This window comes from Microcaecilia unicolor, chromosome 11 (assembly GCF_901765095.1).
Source record: "Microcaecilia unicolor chromosome 11, aMicUni1.1, whole genome shotgun sequence".
Classification (NCBI taxonomy): Eukaryota; Metazoa; Chordata; class Amphibia; order Gymnophiona; family Siphonopidae; genus Microcaecilia; species Microcaecilia unicolor.
This window is the reverse complement of record NC_044041.1, coordinates 138,463,961-138,489,716: the sequence shown is the minus strand read 5'-3', so window position 1 is coordinate 138,489,716 and position 25,756 is coordinate 138,463,961. Positions and strand designations below refer to the sequence as shown.

The following is a 25,756-nucleotide window of genomic DNA, read 5'->3' as shown; positions in this document are numbered from 1 at the left end:
ATAGACTGGTGGGTTGTGTCCATCTACCAGCAGGTGGAGATAGAGAGCAATCCTTTTGCCTCCCTATATGTGGTCATGTGCTGCCGGAAACTCCTCAGTATGTTCTCTATCTCAGCAGGTGGTGGTCACACACAGCAGCAGCTCTGGCTAGGTCTCCAAGCCTAATTTTTAGGTTTTGTTGAGTACCTGGGGTTGAGGGCTCTTCTTGAGCAAGTGCAAACCTGGTGGTGCCAGGTCCCTCCTTTTCTCCCCCCTCCCGCTGGCTCCGTTTAAAAAAAAAAAAAAATTTTTGGACGTCCTTAAGGGCGTTTATTTCAACGTTTATTGCAGCTACTCACTGGGACACCAGGTCGTTACAGCTCGGAGCGAGGAGCAGGTAATTTTTACCTTTTTATAGCGGGCAGGGGGTTCCCCGATCGATCTCCACGTGGCCTATGGCGTCGGAGGGTGAGGGTGCGAAGAATCGCTCCCCGGACCGCGTGTGCGCTTCTAGCGGGGATGCGGGGGTCTTAAAGTCTGACTCGCCCTTGTTGGGTGTCAGTTCGGAGGCCGGTCAGTGTCCCGGGTCTTCCTCCGGTGCAGCGGTTTTTCCCGCCATAAACGCCCATCCCCCGCTGCTCGCCTCCGCCATCTTGGCCGGCCACGCTGCTCGGACGGCTTCTTCGTGGGCCGCCCTTGAGCTGGGAGACGTTAATGCCATGGCCGCCCTTGATTTGGACGACGGCAAAAAAGCAGCTAAAGTTAAGCGCCGTTCTTCCCGCGCGGCTCCTTTACGGAGTGTCGCGCCGGACGCCATCTTGGATGCGCAGCATGTTTCTCCCCCGCTCTTGCGAGCGCCGGTTGAGGGTGCGTCTAGGGCTGTGGCCCAGGCGGCTGAAGTGCACAGTCTGGGGGGTTTCTCCCCCGAGTTTATTTTGCTGCTGCATCAGGCCTTCCTTATGCAGAACGCTGCCCCTTCTCCCTTGTCCGATAAAGGGGTTGAGGCCCCCGGAAGTAAACGCCCTCGGGTGGATTCCCAGGCCTTAGAGGACTTTGTCTCCTCTGATGTAGATGAGGGCAGCGTATCTGAGTTCTCCCAACGGTCCTTTGCGGATTCCTTGGAGGAGACGGATTCCTGCTCGGATGGAGCGGATGACCCCTCTGCAGCGCGGCTCTTTCGCTCAGAGGATTTGCCCAACCTGTTACTGCAGGCCATGAGCATTTTGAAGATTTCCTCTCCAGAGGACGTCTCTCCCTCAGCCCCTGTTGGCTCCGCCATTATGCTGGGGACGAAACGCCCGCCTAGAACCTTCCACGTGCATGATGCCATGCACACCTTAATTTCTGCTCAATGGTATGTCCCGGAAGCGAGCCTCAAAGTGGCTAGGGCTATGTCCCGCCTCTATCCTTTGCCTGAAAGTGAACGGGAAGCCTTTCTTTGGCCTACCATGGATTCTTTAATCACTGCAGTGACTAAGAAAACGGCGTTGCCGGTGGAAGGTGGACCGGCCCTAAAGGACGCCCAAGACAGAAGATTGGAGGCGGCCTTAAGGTCGTCCTTCGAGGCGGCTGCCTTAAGTTTGCAGGCCCCAGTTTGCGGCTCCTATGTGGCCAGGGCGTGCCTGACGATTGTGCAGCGGGCTTCCCCCTCGGATCCTTCCTTGAGGGCTGATTGGCCGGCCCTGGAATCGGGCTTGGCTTATTTGGCAGACTTACTGTATGATGTCTTGAGAGCCTCGGCTAAAGGTATGGCTCAGACAGTCTCTGCGCGGCGGTGGCTTTGGCTGAAGCATTGGTCTGCTGACCACGCCTCTAAGTCCCGCCTGGCTAAGTTGCCTTTTAAAGGCAAGCTGCTTTTTGGGGTCGAGCTGGACAAAATTGTGACCGATCTCGGCACGTCTAGGGGCAAGAGGTTACCAGAGGTCAGGGCTCGGGCCAGTGCTCGCCCCGGTAACTCCAGAGGACGGTTTCAGGAAGCCCGTCGGTACCGCCCGGGCAAGTCGGGCTCCTCTGCCCCCTCTTCCTTCAAAAGGAACTTCTCCCCCAAGCAGCATTCCTTTCGCAGAGACCGCCGTCCCGGAGGTGCGCCCTCCGGTCCTCCCCCAGGGTCTCGTACCCAATGACGGGGTCCTGGTCCATGGCCCAGTGCAGATTGGAGGACGCCTGTCCTTGTTTCTGGGCGAGTGGACCAGGGTAACTTCAGACGCTTGGGTGCTGGAAGTCATCAGAGACGGCTACAAGCTAGAGTTCTGCCGACCCTTAAGAGACGGGTTTGTACTCTCTCCCTGCAAGTCTCCGGTCAAAGCTGTGGCAGTGCAGCAGACCTTGGACAATCTCATCCGCCTGGGTGCGGTCGTTCCGGTGCCAGAAAATCAGCTTGGCAAGGGACGTTACTCCATTTACTTTGTGGTACCAAAGAAAGGAGGTTCTGTACGGCCTATCCTCGACCTCAAAGGGGTCAATCGGGCCTTGAAAGTTCGGCACTTTCGCATGGAGACTCTCCGCTCTGTTATAGCGGCAGTGAAGGCAGGGGAGTTCCTGGCATCCTTGGACATCAAGGAAGCGTACTTGCATATTCCCATCTGGCCTCCTCATCAACGCTTTCTGCGTTTTGCAGTCCTGGGCCGACACTTCCAGTTCAGAGCCCTCCCGTTCGGGTTGGCTACTGCTCCGCGGACCTTCTCCAAAGTAATGGTGGTCATCGTGGCCTTCCTGCGAAAGGAAGGAGTACAAGTCCATCCTTATCTGGATGACTGGTTGATCCGAGCCCCCTCTTATGCAGAGTGCGGCAAAGCTGTGGACCGGGTGATTGCTCTTTTGAGCTCCCTGGGGTGGATCATCAACTGGGAGAAAAGCCAGCTGCACCCGACTCAGTCCCTGGAGTATCTGGGAGTTCGATTCGACACCCAAGTGGGCAGAGTGTTCCTGCCGGACAATCGGATTGTCAAACTTCAGGCTCAGGTGGACCAGTTCCTAGTAGCCTCTCCGCTTCGGGCTTGGGACTATGTGCAGCTGTTGGGCTCTATGACGGCCACGATGGAAGTAGTGCCCTGGGCCAGGGCTCATATGATACCACTACAACACTCTCTGCTGCAGCGCTGGACTCCGGTGTCGGAGGATTATGCTGTGCGCCTTCCCTTGGACCCAGCAGTGCGCAAGGCGCTGAGCTGGTGGCTGAAGACAGACAAGTTGTCTGCAGGGATGCCTCTTGTGACCCCGGAGTGGATTGTCATCACGACGGACGCCTCTTTGACGGGCTGGGGAGCCCACTGCTTGGGAAGGACAGCGCAGGGGCTCTGGTCTCCTGCAGAGGCAAAGTGGTCTATCAACCTCCTGGAACTCAGAGCCATTCGGTTGGCGCTTTTGGAGTTCCTCCCGGTACTGACGTTGAAGCCAGTACGGGTCCTGTCGGACAATGCCACGGCTGTGGCCTATGTCAACCGCCAGGGAGGTACCAAGAGCGCCCCTCTAGCCAAGGAAGCCATGAATCTATGCCAGTGGGCGGAAGCGAACCTGGAACAGCTGTCAGCGGCCCACATTGCTGGAGTCATGAATGTCAAGTCGGACTTTCTCAGTTGCCATACCTTGGATCCCGGAGAGTGGCAGTTATCGGCTCAGGCGTTCTTGCACATCACGAAGCGCTGGGGCCAGCCGAGCCTAGATCTGATGGCGTCATCGGCCAATTGCCAAGTGCCGCGCTTTTTCAGCAGAGGACGGGACCCTCGATCTCTGGGAGTAGATGCTCTTCTCCAACAGTGGCCGACACAGGAGCTTCTCTATGTGTTCCTGCCCTGGCCCATGTTGGGTAGGGTACTAGACCGGGTGGCAAAGCATCCGGGCCGGATAATCCTGGTGGGTCCGGACTGGCCCAGACGTCCCTGGTATGCGGACTTGATCAGGCTCTCAGTGGACGACCCTCTGCGGCTGCCATTGGAGCAGGGCCTGTTGCATCAGGGTCCCGTGGTGATGGAGGATCCCTCCCCCTTTGGTCTTACGGCCTGGCTATTGAGCGGCAGCGTCTGAGGAAGAAGGGCTTCTCAGACAAGGTCATCGCCACTATGCTGAGAGCGAGGAAGCGCTCTACTTCTACTGCTTACGCCAGGGTTTGGCGTACCTTTGCAGCGTGGTGTGAAGCAGGCTCACTTTCTCCCTTCACTGCTCCAATTTCTTCAGTGCTGGCGTTCCTGCAAGAAGGTCTGGAGAAAGGCCTGTTGCTCAATTCCCTTAAAGTCCAGGTAGCGGCTCTGGCTTGCTTCAGGGGCCGCCTGAAGGGTGCTTCCCTGGCTTCGCAGCCAGATGTGGTACGCTTTCTCAAGGGAGTTATTCACCTGCGCCCTCCTCTGCACTCAGTGGTGCCTGCGTGGAATCTCAACCTGGTGCTCAGAGCCTTGCAGAAGCCGCTTTTGAACCCTTGTCGAGGGCATCTCTGAAAGACCTGACGTTGAAAGCAGTCTTTTTGGTGGCTATCACTTCAGCCAGAAGAGTTTCCGAGCTCCAGGCACTCTCATGTCGAGAGCCTTTTCTGCAGTTCACTGAGGCAGGAGTGTCTATTCGCACAGTGCCTTCCTTCCTGCCCAAGATTGTTTCTCACTTCCATGTGAATCAGCAGCTCTGTCTCCCTTCCTTTCGTAGGGAGGACTACCCAGAGGAATACTCTGCTCTCAAATATCTGGATGTGAGACGAGTCATCATCAGATACTTGGAAGTGACCAATGATTTCCGGAAATCGGATCATCTGTTTGTCCTGTTTGCAGGTCCTCGTAAGGGTCTGCAGGCTGCTAAGCCTACAGTGGCAAGATGGGTCAAGGAAGCCATTGCAGCGGCTTATGTGGCCGCGGGGAAGGTGCCGCCTATCCAGCTGAAGGCTCACTCCACTAGAGCTCAGGCGGCCTCGATGGCAGAGGCCGGGTCCGTCTCCTTGGAAGAGATTTGCAAGACGGCAACTTGGGCATCGGCCCATACCTTCTCCAGGCATTACCGCTTGACTGTGGCTGCTCGGGCGGAGGCCCGGTTTGGAGCTTCAGTGTTGCAGTCAGGGATTTCAATGTCCCGCCCTGGGTGAGTACTGCTTCGGTACATCCCACCAGTCTATGGATTGATCAGCATGATGATATGGAAGGTAAAATTATGTATCATACCTGATAATTTTCTTTCCATTAATCATAGCTGATCAATCCATAGCCCCTCCCAGATATCTGTACTGTTTATATTCTGATTGCATTTCAGGTTCAAGTTTAGTCTTCAGTTCCTATTCAGGAGGACTTCGTGTTCAAGTTTTTTCAATTGGATTCTTCAGGAGTTGAGACGAGTTTGTGTTACAGTGAGCTGCTGCATTCCTCTCCCCTCCGTTTTACGGGGCTGGATTGAGACCTAAATTCTGCCGGCGCTCCCTCCCGCTTCGGCGGTGTTAGGGTCAGTCAGCTCCTCCCGCGGTTGCGGTTGCAGGATAAGCCAGATCCCCCCGCATCGGCGGGGTGGTGTCCCTCCCCCGCTCCGCGGGGATGAGCTGGACGGATTCCCCTCCCCCACTTGTGTGGGGATGAGCTGGGTTAATTCCCCTCCCCCGTTTCGGCGGTGGTGAGCTGGGCAGAGTGTCCCTTTGTGGGTGTAATTCTCTAAGTGCTGAGACCTGCGGATGGAGCTTGGATATCGACATACTGAGGAGTTTCCGGCAGCACATGACCACATATAGGGAGGCAAAAGGATTGCTCTCTATCTCCACCTGCTGGTAGATGGACACAACCCACCAGTCTATGGATTGATCAGCTATGATTAATGGAAAGAAAATTATCAGGTATGATACATAATTTTACCTTACATGTTTTGCATCTCATTCATTTGTATCCCGCAGCAACTTAAATATCGCTGTGGTAAATTTTATAAAGCTGTATTGGGCCCTTTAAGTCACATTAAGGGGCAAATAATGCAAATTAAAGCAGCTTGATAACTTCCCCCTTTAGAGAGAGAGAGAAGAAAGAAAATGGGGAAAATAAGTTAAAAGGAAAATTTTGATATCAGAGAGAAGGGGTAAAAGAGGAAATAGTGAAGACAGACAAGAGAATCAACGTAAAATTGAAAGGAGAGCAAGGAGAAGAAGCTAAGAAGGAAAACAAAGGGACTAGGACCAACCAATGCAGGTTGAAACAAAGTATTTTCAGTACAGTGATTAGAATATGTAACACATTGATCTATTTGCACATGTTTGCTATACAGCCCATCATACGATGGTGCTGCTAAGAGTGGTAGTTCTATGGCTCTTGAGAATCAGCTGGATGTACTAGAACTCAGTTCAAATCTCTAACCTAGAAATAAATCCCACACAGAATGTGAATGTTGGAAATAGCTGGATTGTGTTGGCTTGTTTTGTTTTTTTCTGGTGCCTACCAGGGGCATAGCCAGATCTCTCTTCGCCCCACCCCCCGCCAGTAAACATGCACATGCTAACCATACCTTTTTCTGACAGGGATGCCAAGGCCCTGCCAGCCAAATAAATACAGTACTTCCGCTGCTCTCTTTCTCAGCTACTTCCTTCCTGCAGATGGCGCCAGAGCCGTGACTTCTCATGCATGCTCTGAAGTCTGGGTGCTGACATCTGCAGGAAGGAAGCAGCTGAGAAGGAAGGGAGCAGAGGCACTGTATTTATTTGGCTGATGAGGCTTTGGCATCCATACCAGCAAAGGTAAATGGGTGCTGCACTTTTGGAGGGGACTCCCCCCATCAGCCCCATAAGTATTTTGTGGTAACCAATAAAACTTAATGAATGTAGTTTTAAGTACAATTCTTCAATTTTCTATGGAAATAATTCACTGGACTTCCTCCATTTCCCTCTGCCCCCAGCCCTAAATGAACTGCTAACTCATTGCTGGTATTACAGAGAGCAAATCTCAAATTCATCTACCAGAAAACTGATTAGTTTTACTGTACTTTCCCTCTTTCCTTCTCACTGGGTAGAAGTCATATTTCCTTTATCACAGTATGATTTCTTTTACACAGTAGGTCTCTTTTACATAGCATAGAGAATCACAACCTGAAAAGAAGGCATGTCTTATTTTATCTTTTTATTGGTTCCAACCAAGAAATTATACCTCCCCTGACTCTACCCCCAACCAGGCCAAGGACATCTGCTGTTCCGTTCTCCAGAACCCCTCCGCCTAAATGACATGTCCGAATGGCGGAAGAGCAAATCTTAATAAACTTGGAAACGTTATCTCATCATCCTTCATTTCAAGGTGTGACACAGCATCCCTAGCTAAACCATCCCCAGGTATCATTTCAGACGAGCACTGGTCCTCTCAAATTTCTCCCCTCTATTATTCTGAATAGTAGTCAGCTTTTCCCATCAATCCATTTTGAGCTAATTTAGCTTGCTAATTCTCCACAGTAGGCGCTTGTGTTTTTTTTTTTCACTCCACTACAATTTCACATTATGCTGCTACTAATCCCATCTTACCCAAACTATAGGAGAAGTCTCTTCTCTCCCCCCTACCCCCTGAAACAACCCCAATAAGAAATGCTTTGGTTCCACATCTACCTGCCTACCTAATAGATCCTCCAAAGCCTTCCCTACTACCTCTTCCCAAAATACCTGCACCTGTGGGTACTCCCACCAAATATGGAAAAAAGTTCCCCCATTCAGCGCACCCCCACAGGCACCTATTTCATGTCCCTAGAAAAATCTGTCTTGCTCTAGTGGGTGGGTAGCAGGAGAGAGGGTCCAAGGGACACCACAAAGACAGCAAAAAAAAGCAGCACACAGGGGCCTTCAAGAATGGGACAATCAAATATGCCTTTAATAAATTGACCTGACACAGGCCATGTTTTGGTGTGTGTACGCCTGTGTCAAGGGTCAATAGAGATGAAGGCACTTGAGAACATAGCCAAAGGAAAAAAAACTCGTTCAAAACATAAATGAAAGTGCCTAAGGATGTTGCTAATAAGCGTTGCTTGGACACAGGTAGTCAAGTCAACAGAAAGGCAAACTGCACGTGCAGAGTCAAACGGTTTCTGCTATAAATTACGGCATTTGAAGAAGTGTTTGATTCTGCAAGTGCAATTTTCCTTTCTGTTGACTTGACTACTCGTATCCAAGCAACACAGTTAGGCACTTTGTGTTTGGAACGAGATTTTTTTCTTTGGCTATGTTCCCAAGTGCCTTGATCTCAATTGACTCCTGACGCAGGCGTACACATGATCCGTGTCAGGTCAATTTATTAAAGGCATTTTTTATTATCCCATTCTTGAAGGCCCTTGTGTGCTTCTTTTTTTGCTGCTTGCTCTACTGGATACTGTATACTATCTGTATATAGTTTTACGGTTTTTCTTTCAGTCAAGACAGACTGACAACCTGCCTGCTTCCAAAAGTCCTTTCCCATTGCTTCCCATCCCATTCCTTCCCTCTCCTCTGTAAACTTAAATTTAGTAAACTTCATTCCATTAATAAAATTGTAAAATTTAGTAATTTGCCCTTTCAGTCCTTTCAGCAATAGCCAGAACCTTTCCCATCTAGTGTAGTCTACTTCCTTACTTGCCTCCAGCTCTCTTTTCCATATATAAGGATCAAATACTTATGAGGGATCAAATACTTCTTGCAGTTCTTCAAAGGTTAAGGGTTTATCCTCACTTATAAACTGATAAAACTGGCAGTCTTTCTTTGAGATCACATTCTAAATCACATTCTTCCTTCTCCTGCAGGTACTGCTACTCATGCCAGACACATGTTCCACCCCGCTGCCAGCACTGTTTCACTTGTGGCATCTGTGTACTGCGCCGTGACCACCACTGCGTGCTTCTGGGCCAGTGTGTGGGTTTTCACAACCAACGTTATTTTCTCTGCACCCTATTATATGGCTGGGCTGGGCTGCTTTATGCCACAATCCTGAATGCTGAAATTTTCTTGGGCATCCTGCATGAGGGGCTGAGCTTCCACACCGCCTTCCTGCTTATCATGCCCTGGATGATGCTCCTCACAGGTACAGTATTGGGGATTTGGCTGAATAGTGATTTGCTTGTCCAGAGCTGTGTCACACTCATTCTCCCTTGGGATGAGTCACTTTCTCCAAGGACAAGCAATATTCTATTCTATTCCATGTATTTATATCCCGCTTCCATCACTAAAGAATCTAAGCGGGTTACAATGAGATTAAAGAAACATTATACTACCTAATTACTCGAATATCTTTCAAAAAGAAAAGTTTTTAATGCTTTACAAAACAATAGATAATCTGAGATAGTTTGAATTTGCTCTGGTATTGAGTTCCATAATTTACTAGCCTGATAAATAAACAAGCTATCAACGATTTTTCTTATAGCGAATACCTTTAGCTGATGGAAAACCCAATAGTAAAGTTGAGTGAAAGCGAGAGTTTGTCCTATAAGTTGGATATGCTATTAATTGAGTAAGAAGGGGAGGTCAGATGAGATCTTCCCATGGAGCCCAGTCTAATAAGAGTGTCAAAGTTTTCTCAGCAAAGAGGTTCACAAATGTATAGAATCATCTTCATTTTCTTTTAGTTCCTTCTGTGGAGCCTGTTAGACACCTTTTTCCTGTATCAGTGAGTTTTTCAGTGAGTAAACATAGTTTAAGCCTAATAAGTGAAGGAAGCATATAGAGCATGGCTCATGGAATGCTTTCTTTTTTTTTTGAGAATATCTTTATTGAGTCAAAGGCAGAGCAATTGCAGTAACAACATTGTTCAAACAACTGAATACAACGCTATTCGTACATCAATATAATTTAGTTACACGTTTCTTCAAGTGCAACAAAAACCGCTAACCAACAGCAACAGTGCAACACTTCTCTGCTTATAAATGCATGTATATGTTGGGGGGGATGGTGTGTGTATTTACATGTTTGTGCTTGTGCATGCGTCTGTGATCAGGAGAGATAAGAAGGGAAGGCGGTTTGAAAGCTGCAATTCCATAATTATTATATTACAGTGAATCAGTATATGTATATTGCAGCTCTTGAAACAGTATGAGGTGTATTTTCAAAGCACTTAGACTTACAAAGTTCCATAGGTTACTATGGAACTTTGTAAGTCTAAGTGCTTTGAAAATGAGTCCCTATATCTCATAGCAGTGTACTATGGTGTTTTTGGAGGGGGTTCCTTTCTTCATTCCACCCCCTCCCCTGTACAGAAACTTCACTTCTACAGCACAAACTTCTAGATCACCAACCTCCCTTCTTAAGACTAGAGCTGCCTTTCAATCTTCTGCCCCCAAAGCCTTCCCTTTGGATGGATGAACCTATTTTGCCCCCAGATGGAAAGACACACAGACATTCCTGACCCCTCTTTATAAAGGTCCCTGCACTTTCACTTTTTCCATATAGACCTCACTTACTTAGGACTTTGGTTGTTCAAAAGTTTCCTTAATTTTTACACTTCTACAGCCCACACTGGAATTGTGGTATTCAGCTGCATTGGCTGTTTTTGTTTTTCTTTTGAGCATCAAGCCATGAGCTATTTTTTTTTCTCCCAGTATCTTAGAAGCAGAAGAGCCCCAGTTGTTTCAGGAAGTGCAGTTATGCAGCACAGCTATATTAATCAGCTACACATAACAAATGTCTGGCATGCCTTCAGCTTAAACACAGGCCCCCTGATATTCAGCCGGTGGCAGGCAGTGTGGTTAGCTGCCACTGGCGGCACTGACACCGGATATTCAATGCCGGACCATATCCAGTGAGCAGCATTGAATATCCGGTTTCAGTTTTGTCCGTGGCAACTTAAAACCGGTTAAGCTGATATTCAGCACTAACTGGTTAAGTGCTTAGCAGTTAAAGATAGGCCGCGTAAATAGCAGACCTATCTTAACTGATAAACTTAGCTGGTTAATGCTGAATATTCACGCTTTACCGGCTAAGTCACGTGACATAGCAGGATAGCGGCTAGCCGCTAAGTGCTAATATTCAGCAGAGATAACTGGCTATCTTGTGCTGAATATTCGTGGTTAGATGGCTAAACGCTATTTAGCCGGCCAGGAGCCATTCCTGGCCAGTTAAATAGAACTGAATATCAGGCCCAAGATCTCCAAATGTGTCAAGTGTCAGATTATGATGACTAGGAGTCTTCATGGCTGTTGAGCGAAAAGAGGGTCTGTTCAGTTCAACCAAGTCCAATCTAAGTGCATTGGTATTAGAAGAATCCAGAAGCTGCACAAAATACCAGTGGTGCACTGATATCAAGGAAGCATTAATTTCCCTTAAAGCTGAGCATAAATAGAGGCCATCAGGATTGGCCTTTGTTGAAGAACTGTTTGAAGCAAAGGATGCTGCCATTTTGGAGCCAGCATTGAGGAATTCTGATGCCAAGTGTTAAGTGAAGACAAAGAGGCTTCATCATTGTTCTCATCTATCGGGAAGATTTTGGTAGCTGCTATCCCACCTTGAGCACCCTCACAGAGGACCAGTCATCCTCAACTCTATCTGAGGGAGTGCATCAGTCTCCAGGGGTCCAGGTTCAAGCTACCCATATTTCCTCAGGTGACCCAGGAAGACAGTATTATTATTTCTGTTGCCCATTGACATTGATAGTCTTAAAGCAAAAATTGGTCAGGAGGCTCCAGGAGATGCTGACTCACTATCTGGATTTGATTTAGGCATTGGCACTGACTCCACTGATACTGATGCAGGCAGAAGTTCAACTGATCCTTCAGGCTATGTCTAATCTAATCGCAAACTTCTATTGACCAGTGAATCCCTCAAAAGAGGTTTGAAACAGTTTACATCAAAGAAGTCAATGCATACAAATGGGAAATTACAAAAATCAAAGAGATAAAACTATTTTAGTAATCACCATGATCCAAATATTTTTTAAAAGAAGTATTTTTAAACGTGTCCAGAATAGAAAATAAGAGAATAGATGTTTAACATTTAAAGGCAAACTATTCCTAATAGAAACAGCCTGAGGAACCATCTAGAACCCTTTTAGAATGAAGATCCTTAATATAGGGAAAGGTTAATAAACTTTGGTCACAAGATTGAAATGCCCTGTTAGATTGTGGTACCTGTACTGATGCTTTAGCAGAAAGAATTCAATATATTTAAAAAAGCCACCTTAAAAATAATGCAAATTTGAAATGGGAGCAAATGAAGTTTTACCAGCAAAGGTTTTGCTCTATCATATTTCTTCATCCCAAATATCATTTTAGCAGTTATATTTTATAATGAATTTTGTTTCTGCAATCTAATGGGCATTCCGCAATAAATTAATTTACAGTAATTGGGAAGAATCAATAATTGAACCAGTAGAGCAAAATGATCTTCATGAAAATTTGATCTCACTAAGCTAAGTTGTCTGAGTTTAAATAAAACAATGTTGATGTTTAGAGGCAGTTCGCATCAGTATGGGCCATTCTGATGTCAATCAGGGAAGGAAGCTTTAGTGGAGCACCAATCTGCATTGAAGTCTAGGCCCCAACAGGCAAAGGAGATGCAGGAAAAGTTCAGCAATGTGCCCTGCAAGGGAGATCATCTTTTCAGAGATAAGGTTAAGAAGGTAGCGGATCAGATAAGGCCACTGTACCATTTCTGATCTGTCCTCGATAAGAGATACTCGTGGGGTGCAAAGAAGACACTTCTGTCCTTTGAAGAGTTGTTATCCTCCACTCTCTTGATGCCATCTGCAACAAGAGGGATCTTGCTCTTACCTCAGACAGAAGAAGGTTCAAAAAGTATTTCTTCCTATTTGTTTTAAAAGTGTTTCCATGTAACTTCATTGAGTGTTGCCTAGTCTTGTTACTTTTTGAAAGAATTTTAAAAAATGTAATTCACTTCCACTCATTCTACACTACTCAGGATTTTATAGATCTCAATCAGATGTCCCCCTGAGCCATCTGTTTTTCAAGCTGAAGATCCCTAACTTCTTTAGCCTTTCCTCATATGGGAGGAATTCCATCCCCTTTATCATTTTGGTCGCTCTTCTTTGTACCTTTTCTAATTCCTCTATATCTTTTTTGAGATACGGTGACCAGAACTGAATGCAGTAGTCAAGGTGAGGTTGCACCATGTGTGTTGAATCTACACTGCCAGAGACTTAATTCAATCAATTTTGGTTACATAGCATCTGGTGACTCATAGCTGTGGAGGAGGGGCAATTTTGTTTTGAGCTGGGTAGTAGTACCTAAGTTTACCTTGAGGGGCATAATCGAACGGCACCGGCCATCTCCGGGGCCGGCTCCGTAAATGGGCGGAGCCAACCGTATTTTCGAAAAAGATGGCCAACCATCTTTTCCTTCGATGATACGGTTGGCTCCGGCTAAATATCAACATTTAGGTTGAATGTTGAGATCGCTGGGTTTAGAGATGGCCAGGTTCGGTTTTTGGCCATAATGGAAACCGGGCCCGGCCATCTCAAACCCGGCGAAATGCAAGCCTTTTGGTCGTGGGAGGAGCCAGCATTTGTAGTGCACTGGCCCCACTGACATGCCAGGACACCATCCAGGCACCCTAGGGGGCACTGCAGTGGACTTCAAAAATTGCTCCTAGGTGCATACCTCTCTTGTGTGCTGAGCCCCCCAAATCCCCCCCAAAACCCCCTCCCCACAACTCTACACCACTACCATATCCCTAAGGGGTGAAGGGGGGCACCTACATGTAGGTACAGTGGGTTTGGGGGGGGGGGATTGGAGGGCTCAACATATACCACCACAAGTGTAACAGGTAGGGGGGGAATGGGCCTGGGTCCACCTGCCTGAAGTGCACTGCACCCACTAAAAGTGCTCCAGGGACCTGCTTACTACTGTCAGGGAGCTGGGTATGACATTTCAGGCTGGCGTGAGAGGCTGGCAAAAAAAAATTTTGTGTGTGTGGGAGGCGGTTGGTGACCACTGGGGGAGTAAGGGGAGGTCATCCAGTGGAGGAGTGGCCTAGTGGTTAGGGTGGTGGACTTTGGTCCTGAGGAACTGAGTTCGATTCCCGGCACAGGCAGCTCCTTGTGACTCTGGGCAAGTCACTTAACCCTCCATTGCCTGCCGCATTGAGCCTGCCATGAGTGGGAAAGCGCGGGGTACAAATGTAACAAAAATAAAAAAAAAAAATTAAAAAATCTGGTCAATTGGGGCACTTTTTTGCCACTTGGTCCGAAAAATAAATGGACCAAGTGCAGCCAGCGAACTGCTCGTTCGAGCCGGCCATCTTTTTCCATTATAGGGCGAAGCCGGCTATCTCGTAGCCCTGCCCCCGCCCTGCCTTCTGTACCCTGCCTTGAAGTTTCGCCGGCTCCATGACGGAAAGCAGTTGGCGCTGGCCAAAATCAGCTTTCGATTATACCGATTTGGCCGGGTTCAGGAGATCGCCGGCCATCTCCCGATTTATGTCGGAAGATGGCCGCCGATCTCTTTCGAAAATAAGACAGCTTATGAGCTGGGAGCTGTGCTGGGCATTTTCAGACTTGGTTTGATTGTTAACTGCGGTTACCTGTAGAGAGAGGTGTCAAGACTTTTTTCAGATATATTGGAGAAATGAAGTCTCACCAGAGACTTGTACATTATTAGCTCCTTTTTCCTTCTGAACATTCCTCTCACTTAGAATCCAGGTATCCTTCTGGTTTCTTGCTATCATCTTTACTACATGTTTGGCTACCTTAAGATTATCAAGTCCCCTGTTTTTGTGCATAGAAGTCTTACATAAGTATTGCCATATTGGGAAACTACTACTACTACTACTACTACTTAGCATTTCTATAGCGCTACTAGGGTTACGCAGCGCTGTACAAGTTAAAGACCAAAGGTCCATCAAGCCCAGCATCCTGTTTCCAACAGTGGCCAATCCAGGTCACAAATACGTGGCAAGATCCCCCAAAAGTACAAAACATTCTATGCTTATCCCAGAAATAGTGGATTTTCCCAAAGTCCATTTAATAATGGTCTATGGACTTTTTCTTTAGGAAGCCGTCCAAACCTTTTTTAAACTCCACTAAGCTAACCTCCTTTACCACATTCTCTGGCAACGAATTCCAGAGTTGAATTACATGTTGAGTGAAGAAAAGTTTTTTCCAATTCGTTTTAAATTTACTACATTGTAGCTTCATCGCATGCCCCATAGTCCTAGTATTTTTGGAACGCGTAAACCGACGCTTCACATCTACCCATTCAACTCCACTCATTATTTTATAGACCTCTATCATATCTCCCCTCAGCCGCCTTTTCTTCAAGCTAAAGAGCCCAAGCCACTTTAGCCTTTCCTCATAGGGAAGTCGTCCCATCCCCTTTATAATTTTTGTTGTCCTCTGCACCTTTTCTAATTCCACTATATCTTTTTTGAGATACGGCAACCAGAATTGAACACAGTATTCGAGGTGCAGTCGCACCATGGAGCGATACAAAGTGTAAGGCATGCTAGCAGCACTTATATAACTCAGAACACTGCTAAACAGTTATCCTGGACTCGTGTCTAGGGGTGTACCTCGGAAGCCCAATGCTAGCTGTGCTGGAGAAATGAACAATGCCACAGATGGAATATATATTATTTATTATGTAAAGAAAAAAATATATATATAAACAGTACTGAAGCAAAATGCCAAGCAAAATACAAAAATAACTTGCTATAAAAATAGATTATCACCAGAATAGATAATACATTCTGATTATCCTAATGCACTAACTAAAGGAGTGATTACACAACCCAGTACAATCCTGAATTCCTAATTATTATTATGAGAACTTATTACACTTCTTATGCAAAACACAGTGATCAGCTGAATACACAGACCAGAAGTCCTGACGTAAACCTATCTGTCTCAGACAAACTAAGGACTAATTATCCCAGACTATAGGTAATATATCCTATCTCATCTTGCCGTCTGTCATAGACTCCCAATGGTTGAGAAGCGGATTTTTACTCAGAGTCTCTAGCTGACAACCTCAGCGAGCCTCCCAGTCCAGGAATAAGTCCAAGAGTTGAAATCTGGATGCAAATGGTAAAGTCTTAGATAAGGCCTGATGTTGTAGCTGAGCAGTTCACTGGTGTTAGGAAAATCAGTCTCTGGCTCTTCCAAGCGTTCTGTTCATGTGCAAATCCTCTGGTGTTTTCTCTCTTCTGGAGTTCTCCTTCCAACTGAACTTTCTTTAGTCCAAACCTTTGGTATCCAAGCGTCAGATGATACTGTGGACCAATCACATATGATGACCTAATGTCCAGCCAGCTGCATGGTCAAGAAGAGAGCCTTTGTTAAAGATGGTATGCAAACTCCCTGTCTGAGGCCATACTCCTCCAAAGTTTCCAGGAGATAACGGGCTAGTTTGCAACAAAGAATATGTCCTTGGATGAAGTAATCTTGCAAGGCTCAGCAGTAATTGGTCTTGGCAAGAAAGCCAGGTTCTGATAGTTACAAAAGTATTCAGGGCACAAGCTGTAGAACCCATATTGTTATAAGAATGGTTCAGGCTAGATAAGGGGGGGGCGATATATTTTGCTAAACATACGATTGGGGGCGGAGACTTTTACCCTGCTGAATGTCTACGCTCCAAATGAGAAACAAGGCTCCTTTTATGGAGAGTTATCGGAAATATTGGCAAAATATGTTGACGGGGAACTGATAATAGGAGGAGACTTTAATCTCACTATGCATCCAGTCATGGATAACTCAAAGGTGGGGGTGCGCTATGCCCGAAAGGATAGAGCAAAATTACACAAATTTATAAACTATTGGCAGATGACAGACATATGGCGACATTATAACCCGATGTCACGCAGCTATACGTACTATTCGGCGGTGCATGCCTCGTATTCACGAATTGACATGTGGCTGGGAGGACAAAATTTGATACAGAGAGTACAAGGGGTGCAAATACAGAGCAGAACTTGGTCTGATCATTCGCCCCTGACACTAACATTAAGGTGCACAACAAATAGATTAACTAAACCACGCTGGCGTATGGATGATAGTATGTTAGCAGATCCCAATGTGATCAAGCAACTAGAAATCCACATCCAAAACTATATTACACATAATGACACGGGAGACGTGAGTGATGACATACTATGGGAAGGGCTTAAAGCAGTCCTTAGAGGACAAATTATATCATTACAGTCGTATAGATGGAGGCAGAAACAACGTAAAACACAACAACTGCATATAGAGCTTGAACACCTACAACATACTATAGCTAAAGGGAACCATACAACGAGGGTAGCACAACGATGTCAACAAGTACAATTAGAACTTCGGGACCTACAGTTAGCAGAGGTGGCGGAAACACTTCAAAGAACACAACAGCAATATTATGAGTTTGGTAATAAAGCCTCCCGGCTATTAGCATATAAATTAAAAAAACAAAAACTGAAAAACCACATACAGGCAATAGAGGATAGCACAGGGCAGCGACAAACTACAACTGAGGATATCAAGGGGGCTTTTTATGCTTTTTATAAACAATTGTACACAGATGATATACAGTCAGAGCCACAAACAATTCAAGACTACTTAGAAGGGATAGAGCTCCCTCAAATTGGCTCAACTCAAAATGATGAACTCTCTGCACCCATTACATTAGAGGAGGTGCAATGGGCAATACATAACTTGCCTAATGGTAAGGCTCCAGGGCCTGATGGATTCACGAATAGATTTTATAAATGTTTTGGAAAAATATTGGCACCTTTGTTGGTTCGGGTATTAAATGAGATAGAACACCAAAAAGAATTGCCTCACTCATGGCGATTAGCTCATATCAGTATTCTCCTAAAACCTGGGAAAAACCCGGTGCAATGTGGATCATATCGACCCATATCACTCTTAGATACAGACTATAAAATATTCACGAAAATTCTAGCCAGGCGATTACAGAGGCTTATGCCGGAATTGGTACAGAATGATCAGACGGGGTTTGTAGAAGGAAGACAAACGTTTGACAATATCAGACGGGCACTGCATTTAATACAAGAGGCAAATAGCACACAGCAACCAACAATCTTACTTTCTCTCGACGCTGAGAAAGCGTTCGATCGAGTGCACTGGCCCTATATGTTTAAGGTTTTGCATAAAATGGGAATGACGGGCCGATATATAACATGGCTACAGCGTCTGTATGAGCAGCCATTAGCAGAATTGATTATAAATGGGGACTGCTCAGCCACTTTTAAATTAAACAGGGGGACACGGCAGGGATGTGCACTTTCTCCCCTGCTTTTTGCCCTCACGATGGAGCCATTAGCCCAGGTAATTAGAGCAAAGGAGGCCATTCATGGGATCCAAATTGGTCATAAGATACATAAAATTATGCTGTTTGCAGATGATATCCTTTTGACTTTAACAGATCCTCATAGATCATTACAGAATATTGAACAAACATTGGGGCAATTTGGGCGAATAGCAGGATTTAAAATAAATATGACAAAATCAGAGATATTGGGCTTAAATATAAATGCAGAAGACAGAGATAAATTACAAGAACGACACCCGTATAGATGGACAAAGCGCTCCATTCGATATCTGGGAGTTAATTTGACACCTAGTCTAAACACTCTTTTCGAGGCAAATTTCCCAGGTAAATTGCGAGAAATGTTACAGGAATTAGAGAGGTGGGAAGGGCTGGAGTTGTCCTGGTTAGGCCGGATACAAGCAATAAAAATGATGTTGCTACCCAAAATTTTATACCTCTTCATAGCATTACCAATCCAAATCCCCAAAAAATTCTTTAGACAACTAAAGAAAAAAACCTTTGCGTACATTTGGAACCATAAGCCGCCTAGAGTACAAGCAGAAATGCTATACCAACCTAAAAAAAAGGGGGGAATGGGAGTGCCGGATTTCTTTAAATACTTTCAAGCAGCACAGCTAAGAATATTAGCAGCATGGATTAATGAGGAAGACAAACCATGGTTACAAATTGAAAAACACTGGATAGGACTTAATCACCCAGCAGCATTACTATGGTTCCCCAGTAAACGGGTTAGGGCAATGGCAACATTGCTACCCCCAACAGTGGCATACCCCTTAATGACATGGAATGCATTACGCCAACAAGTCTGTCCACAGAGAACATATTTCCGTAAAATGCATATACAAGGGGCACCGGGATTTCCATGGGAAGAGGGAGATACAATATATAAGCAATGGAGACAGAGAGGGTTGAAACAATTGGATCAAATATGGGAAGAGGGGACAATACGCTCATACAATGAGCTGCAAGATGAATATAATCTCCCAGCACATCACCTGTTATACTACACTAGAATTAGAGACTATATTCTTCGAAAAGCCAAAGGGGAGCTACAAAAGGAGGAAACAGAATTAGAACGGGCCATGGGAGGGAATAGTCGTAAAAGGTGTGTGTCAAGAATATACGGGGCACTACTCTCATATAAAACCCCAATTCAGCAATACATACAGAAATGGGAACAAGATATAGGGGCTACACATGAATTGAAGAGTTGGGAAAAGGCGATAGGCTTTCTATTAAAGGGATCAGTAAGTAGTTCCATGATAGAAAATGGATATAAGATCCTATACCGATGGTATTATACCCCACATAAAGTAGCGAAAATGTTTCCAGGCTCTTCGAATCAATGTTGGAGGGGATGTCAGGTGAGGGGGGATATGAAACATATATGGTGGTCATGCCCAAAGATACAATCGTATTGGCAGGAATGTCTTAAGTTATTGAAACAGATATTGGGTAAAGAATATCCACAAACACTGGACTACTGCTTGTTGCAATTTCGCCCTCCCGGACTTCTGACACCTCTTCACCGTTTGGCTTCCATGTTTTTAGGAGCGGCAAAGATTGCACTGGTGGCCGCCTGGAAGCAATCGCTGGCACCACCAATTGTCCAAGTTTTACATAAAATGGACTATATGTATCAAATGGCAAAGCTTACAGGGATGAAGAACAATCAGCTGCCCCAATTTACCAAAATATGGGACAAATATAAGCTTTGGAGATCCCAAGCGGGAATTGACTTAGATGCTCCGCAATTGATAATACCACGGAGGTGACATCACTTGGCAAACTCGGTCCTTTTTATGGGCCCGAAGTATGGAGTATAAAAGCAGAGACACCACAGAGATCCATAGAAATATGAAGAGACTAGGGGGGGAGGGAGGGGAGGAGGGAAGGGAATGGGGATGTTTATAGGATGTATAAAGGGATGTCAAAGTTTGTACTTCTAAGTTGTTTATACACAAAAATAAAGTTAAAAAAAAGAATGGTTCAGGCTTGTATAGGCCAAAGCCAGCAAAGGTGAGATCTCAGGTAAATACCCCTACAAAAGGCATTATAACATCCTCATTTTTGTTTTCCATTCTTTTATTTATTTATTTATTTATTTATTTGTAGCATTTGTATCCCGCATTTCCCCACCAATTTGCAGGCTCAATGTGGCTTACATTTGCCGTAATGGCGGTTGCCATTTCCGGGTAACAGAATTACAAATGGTATTGCGTTCAGGTGCATACATATATGGTAACATGCATGGAACATAGCATACATGGAACAGATCATGGTATAGATATATATCATGTGCATGTATACATGGTAAGGAAGAATATATTAAGGTAATGCACGAAGGTTCCTGAGTAATAAATTGTATTGTAGCATATATTAGGTCATCGACTATGGAGAGATCCTATTCTACATAAAGATTAAAGTGGTAGTGCTTGTTCATTAATGGCAAAGAGGTTAACCAATTCAGTGAAAGATTTCAGTTATGTCTAGGTCATGTAAAGTCTTATTATTTAGTCTTTAAGATGGATGTTTATGGTATGCCTTCTTGAACAGATCTGTTTTCAGTAGCCTTCGGAAGCTGGCTAGGTCTTGTGTTGTTTTTATGGCCTTCGGTAGTGCGTTCCATAGCTGCGTGCAAATGTATGAGAAACTGGTCGCGTATGTGGATTTATATTTTAGCCCTTTACAATTAGGTTAGTGGAGATTTAGGAATGTGCGTGCTGATCTTTTTGCGTTCCTGGTAGGCAAGTCTATAAGGTCTGACATATAGGCCGGGGCTTCCCCTTGAAAGATTTTGTGGCCCAGGGTGCAAACTTTGAACGCAATTCGTTCTTTTAGTGGGAGCCAGTGTAGTTTCTCTCTTAGAGGTTTGGCACTTTCGTATTTGCTTTCCCAAATATGAGTCTGGCTGCTGTATTTTGAGCGGTTTGAAGCTTCTTAATGATTTGTTCTTTGCATCCAGCATAAATTGCATTGCAGTAGTCTAGATGGCTTAGTACAATTGATTGTACTAGGCTGCGGAATACTTCCCTTGGGAAGAAAGGTTTGATCCTTTTAAGTTTCCACATTGAGTAGAACATTTTCTTTGCTATATTTTTCGCGTGATCTTCTAGTGTGAGATTTAGGTCAATTGTGACTCCCAATATTTTCAAGCTGTCTGGGGTATTTATGGTATTGGGTTTGTTTGTATTGTATTGTGAGGACAGGATGAGACATTGTGTTTTTTCTGCGTTTAGCTTTAGTTGGAATGCATCCGCCCATGAGTTCATTATTTGGAGGCTGTGTGTGATTTCGTTTGTGATTTTGGTTATATCTTGTTTGAACGGAATGTATATCGTGACATCATCTGCATAGATGTACGGGTTGAGTCCTTGGTTGGATAGCGATTTGGCTAATGGTGTCATTAGGTTAAAAAGAGTCAGCGAGAGCAGTGATCCTTGTGGTACTCCACATTCAGGTTTCCATGGTGTTGACATTTTTGAGTTTGATATCACTTGGTAGGTTCTTGCAGTTAAGAAGCCTTTGAACCATCTAAGTACGTTTCCTCCAATCCCGAAGTAGTCCAGGATGTTTGAGAGTATTTGGTGGCTGACCATATCGAGCACATTGTTTCCAGTTGCAATTAATTGTTTAAATTTGGTTATGAGAGTAGTTAGCACTGTTTCAGTGCTATAGTTGGATCGAAATCCTGACTGTGATTCATGCAGTATAGTGAATTTGTTTAGGTAGTTGGTAAGTTGTTTGGTTACCATACTTTCCATTAGTTTGACTACCAGGGGGATTGATGCTACTGGTCGATATTTGGTTGTGTCGTTTAGTTTTTTCTTTAAGTCTTTGGGTATAGGGGTAAGAAGTATATTTCCTTTGTCCTTGGGGAATAGTCCGTGTTGCAACATGTAATTCATGTGTGATGTAAGATCTGTTATGAAACGGGGGGAAAGCTTTATTAGGTTACTGGGACAAATATCCAATTTGGAGTGGGTTTTGGAGAATTTGTTGATTGCTTGAGTGATGATTTCTTTGGTTAACAGATCGAAGTTAGTCCAGGTTCGATCTGCTGGGTATTCACCGGTAGTTGGGTCCAAGCATTCCATGAATTTTTCATGATCAGTGGCATTGAGTGGTAACGTGGATCGTAATTTTATGATTTTCTCATTGAAGTATTTGGCAAGGTTATCTGCTGATGGGATGTCTGTGCTAGTTGTGGTCACCGGTGTGATGTCTATTAATTTGTTCACAAGTTGGTAGAGTTTATGTGCGTCTTTGTAGTCTGGCCCTATTTTGGTTTTGTAGTATGTTCTTTTGGTTTGTCTTATTGAGTATTTGTATTTTCTTTGCTGTTGTTTCCATGCGTTAAGTGTATATTCGTCTTTCATTTTTTTCCATGCTCGTTCGAGTCTCCTAGTATGTGTTTTTAGTGATTTGAGCTTAGAAGTACTTCACCCCCCAAAACAGTACACTCCCTGGGGTTTTTACAGCCCAAATATATCTCTGCATTTTTTAGCATTAAAACTTATTTGTTTCACGTTTTGCTAGATCCCTCCTCTTCTGGGGTATCTACCCTGTTGCAGGTTTTCGTAGTATCCACAATGAGGCAAACCTTACCAGACAACCTTTCAGCAAAACTGCTTACAATAATTTTAAAAAGAAATGAACCAAAACACAATCCCTGTGATATACCACTGGTAATGCCCTTCCACTCAACCAGTTTCTAACTCTGACAGTTGCTTTAGGGCCCGTACTAAGGGAGCGCAGTTTATTTATAAGATGCCTATGTGGAACCTTTCTGAAATTGAAGTACACCATGGGGCTCATTTTCAAAAGAGAAAAATGTTTAAAAAGTGGCATAAATAGGCATTTGCTTGCCAAAATGTTCAAATCGCTATTTTCAAAATCAGCAGTGAGTTCAAATCACAAGGGAGTGTGTTGGGGGCGGGATTTCGGTGTTCCTAAGACTTGGACGTTATTTGGCCATAATGGAACAGAACAAAAACATCCTGGGCTACCATTTAAATCTTTTGGTCCAGACTTGTTTTGATCATGACTAAGTCATAAAAAGGTGCCCTAAATGACCAGATGATCACTGGAGGGATTAAGTCATGACCCCCACCCCCTAAAGATGTGAAACAAACAGTACATACCAGCCTCTGTGATAGCCTCAGATGTTATAGCCAGTCTATTAGAGCAGCAAGCAGGTCCCTGGAGTAGCCTAGTGGTCGGTGCAGTGCACTGTAGAGAAGGGGAGCCAGGCCAATAATCCACTCTAACTGTTAACACTTGTGGTGGAAAGTGTGAGCCCACCAAAAACCTACTGTACTCACATATAGGTGACACTTGCAGCCATAAGGGCTATAGTAGTGGTGTATAGTTGGGTTCTGTAGGTTTTTGTGGGGCTCACCATACCGTATAAGGGATGAATCATGAAATGTGAACCAGGGACCTTTTTATATGAAGTCCACTGCAGTGCCCCCAAAGATGCCCTTCTGCTCTGCTGGGATGTCTTTGTGGCCAGTCTGCTAAGAAGCTGGGGCCTCCTATATCCCAATTGCTTGATTTTGTGTGTTTTTTACTTGGACTTTTTCCCCCCCAAAATAGTCCAAAAAGATAAACACACTGAGTACATTAACATCTAGAAAAAGGCCATTATCAAAACAAAAAGTTAAACATTTTTCTTTTGTAAAAATCTTTATATTTGTCATTTGATTTTAGACGTTTTGAGCAAAACGTCCAAGTCAGATTTAAATGTCATATTGAAAATGCCCCACCATGTCTAGCACTCCTTAATCTAACTCTCTGGTCTCTCAGTCAAAGAAATGAATCAGATTCACCTATCTCTAGTAAAACCATGTTGCCTCAGTTCCTGCAATCCGTTGGATTCTAGAAACCACAGTAGAAACCACGCTTTTAGAAGTGTTTCCATTAATTTATTCACAATAAAGTTCTATACTTCCCAACCTCCTCTTTACTTCCACTTTTATGGAGAGGGACCACATCCACCCTTCTCCAGTCCAGGCCACTTCCAACTCTTACAAAAATTTGAAAAGGTTGCCAGAACTTCCCTAAGGTCCTTTAGTACTCTTAGATGTATCCCATCTGGCTCCATCACATTGTTTATCTTTAGCTAGTTGCTTATGAACACAGTCTTCTGAAAATCATTCAAGGGAGGATCCAGGGAGCCTCCTTGTCACTACCCATATTTTATGTAGCACTTAAGTACATTTCATAATTCTTTGGGTTTAGCCAAAACCTAGAACTGGCAAAGATGCAGAAGTAACATCACACCTCCTGTTTGTATATGACTTGAAGCTCTACAGTTACAGCGAACAACACTGGCAGAACAACTCCATTTAGTAAAAAGCTTTTCAGATGACATCAGGATGACTTTGGGGCTGGATAAATGTGCTAAGGCAACATTTGTGGAGTGGAGGAGTAGCCTAGTGGTTAGAGCACCAGTCTTGCAATCCAGAGGTGGCAGGTTCAAATCCTGCTGCTGCTCCTTGTGATCTTGGAAATTCACCTAACCCTCCATTGCCTCAGGTACAAACTTAGATTGTGAGCCCTCCTGGGACAGAGAAATATCTAGTGTACCTGAATGTAATTCACCTTGCACTACTACTGAAAAAGGTGTGAGCAAAATCTAAATAAATAAATTCCTTGGTGGAAAATTGAGTAAAACTGAAACTGGTTTTACCCGGAATGGCCGGGCAACCATGTGGGTTTTGCCATCCTGCCCGTTTGTCCGGATTTGTGGGTGGGCAGGCAGGCTTCCTATCCTCCCTTCCTCTCCCCTCTTTTACCTTAGTGTGGTACCTGGTGTGGTACCCCTTTTTCCTGCCCGGCGCATCTGCAGACTTTCTCTCAGCGCCGATTCAAAATGGCTGCCAAGAGTTCAAGCAGCAGCCTCACAAGACTTCCGCAGAAGTTAGGTTAGGGCTCTTCAGCTTGGAAAAGAGACGGTTGAGGGAAGATATGATTGAGGTCTACAAAATCCTGAGTGGTGTAGAAGTAAATCAATTTTTTACTCGTTCCAAAAGTACAAACACTAGGGGACACTCAAGGAAGTTACATGGAAATACTTTAAAAACAAATGGGAGGAAATATTTTTGGACTCAACAAATAGTTAAGCTCTGGAACTCTTTGCCGGATGAGGTGGTAACAGCGGTTAGCGTATGTGGATTTAAAAAAGGTTTGGACAAATTCCTGGAGGAAAAGTCCATAGTCTGCTATTGCGACAAACATTGGAAGCAACTGCTTGCCCTTGGTTTTGTAGCATGCAGTGTTGTCACGATTTGGGTTTCTCCCAGGTACTTGTGACCTGGCTTGTCCCACTGTTTGAAAAACTGAATATTTGGCTAGATGGACCATTTTTAGTCTGACCCAGTATGGCTACTCTTATGTTCAAAGAGGATTACAGGCAATGGTGTGCTGGAGCCGGCTCGCAAGACCCGGTTGTTAAATTTTTAAAGCTTTTGCGAGCCGGTTGTTCCGGCAGGCGAGCCGGCTCCCAGGGGTGGCACAACCCGGCGGTAAGTGAGGTAAGCATAGCAGGAGAGTGCCACAAGCCATGCTTACCTCACCTCCCACCGCTCTGGGGATTTAAATCGTTGATTTACCTTCG

The 25,756-nt window shown here is 45.0% G+C and overlaps 1 protein-coding gene across 1 annotated transcript in view; it reads left to right on the top strand.

Annotated features, from left to right (window-relative positions):
* ZDHHC24 (zinc finger DHHC-type containing 24) overlaps nt 1-25,756 on the top strand; it is a 143,164-nt gene that overhangs the window by 64,434 nt on the left and 52,974 nt on the right. Inside the window, exon 3 of the mRNA XM_030219969.1 lies at nt 8,671-8,948. Within this exon, the coding sequence (XP_030075829.1) occupies nt 8,671-8,948 (278 nt within the window). The remainder of the gene's footprint in view (nt 1-8,670; nt 8,949-25,756) is intronic.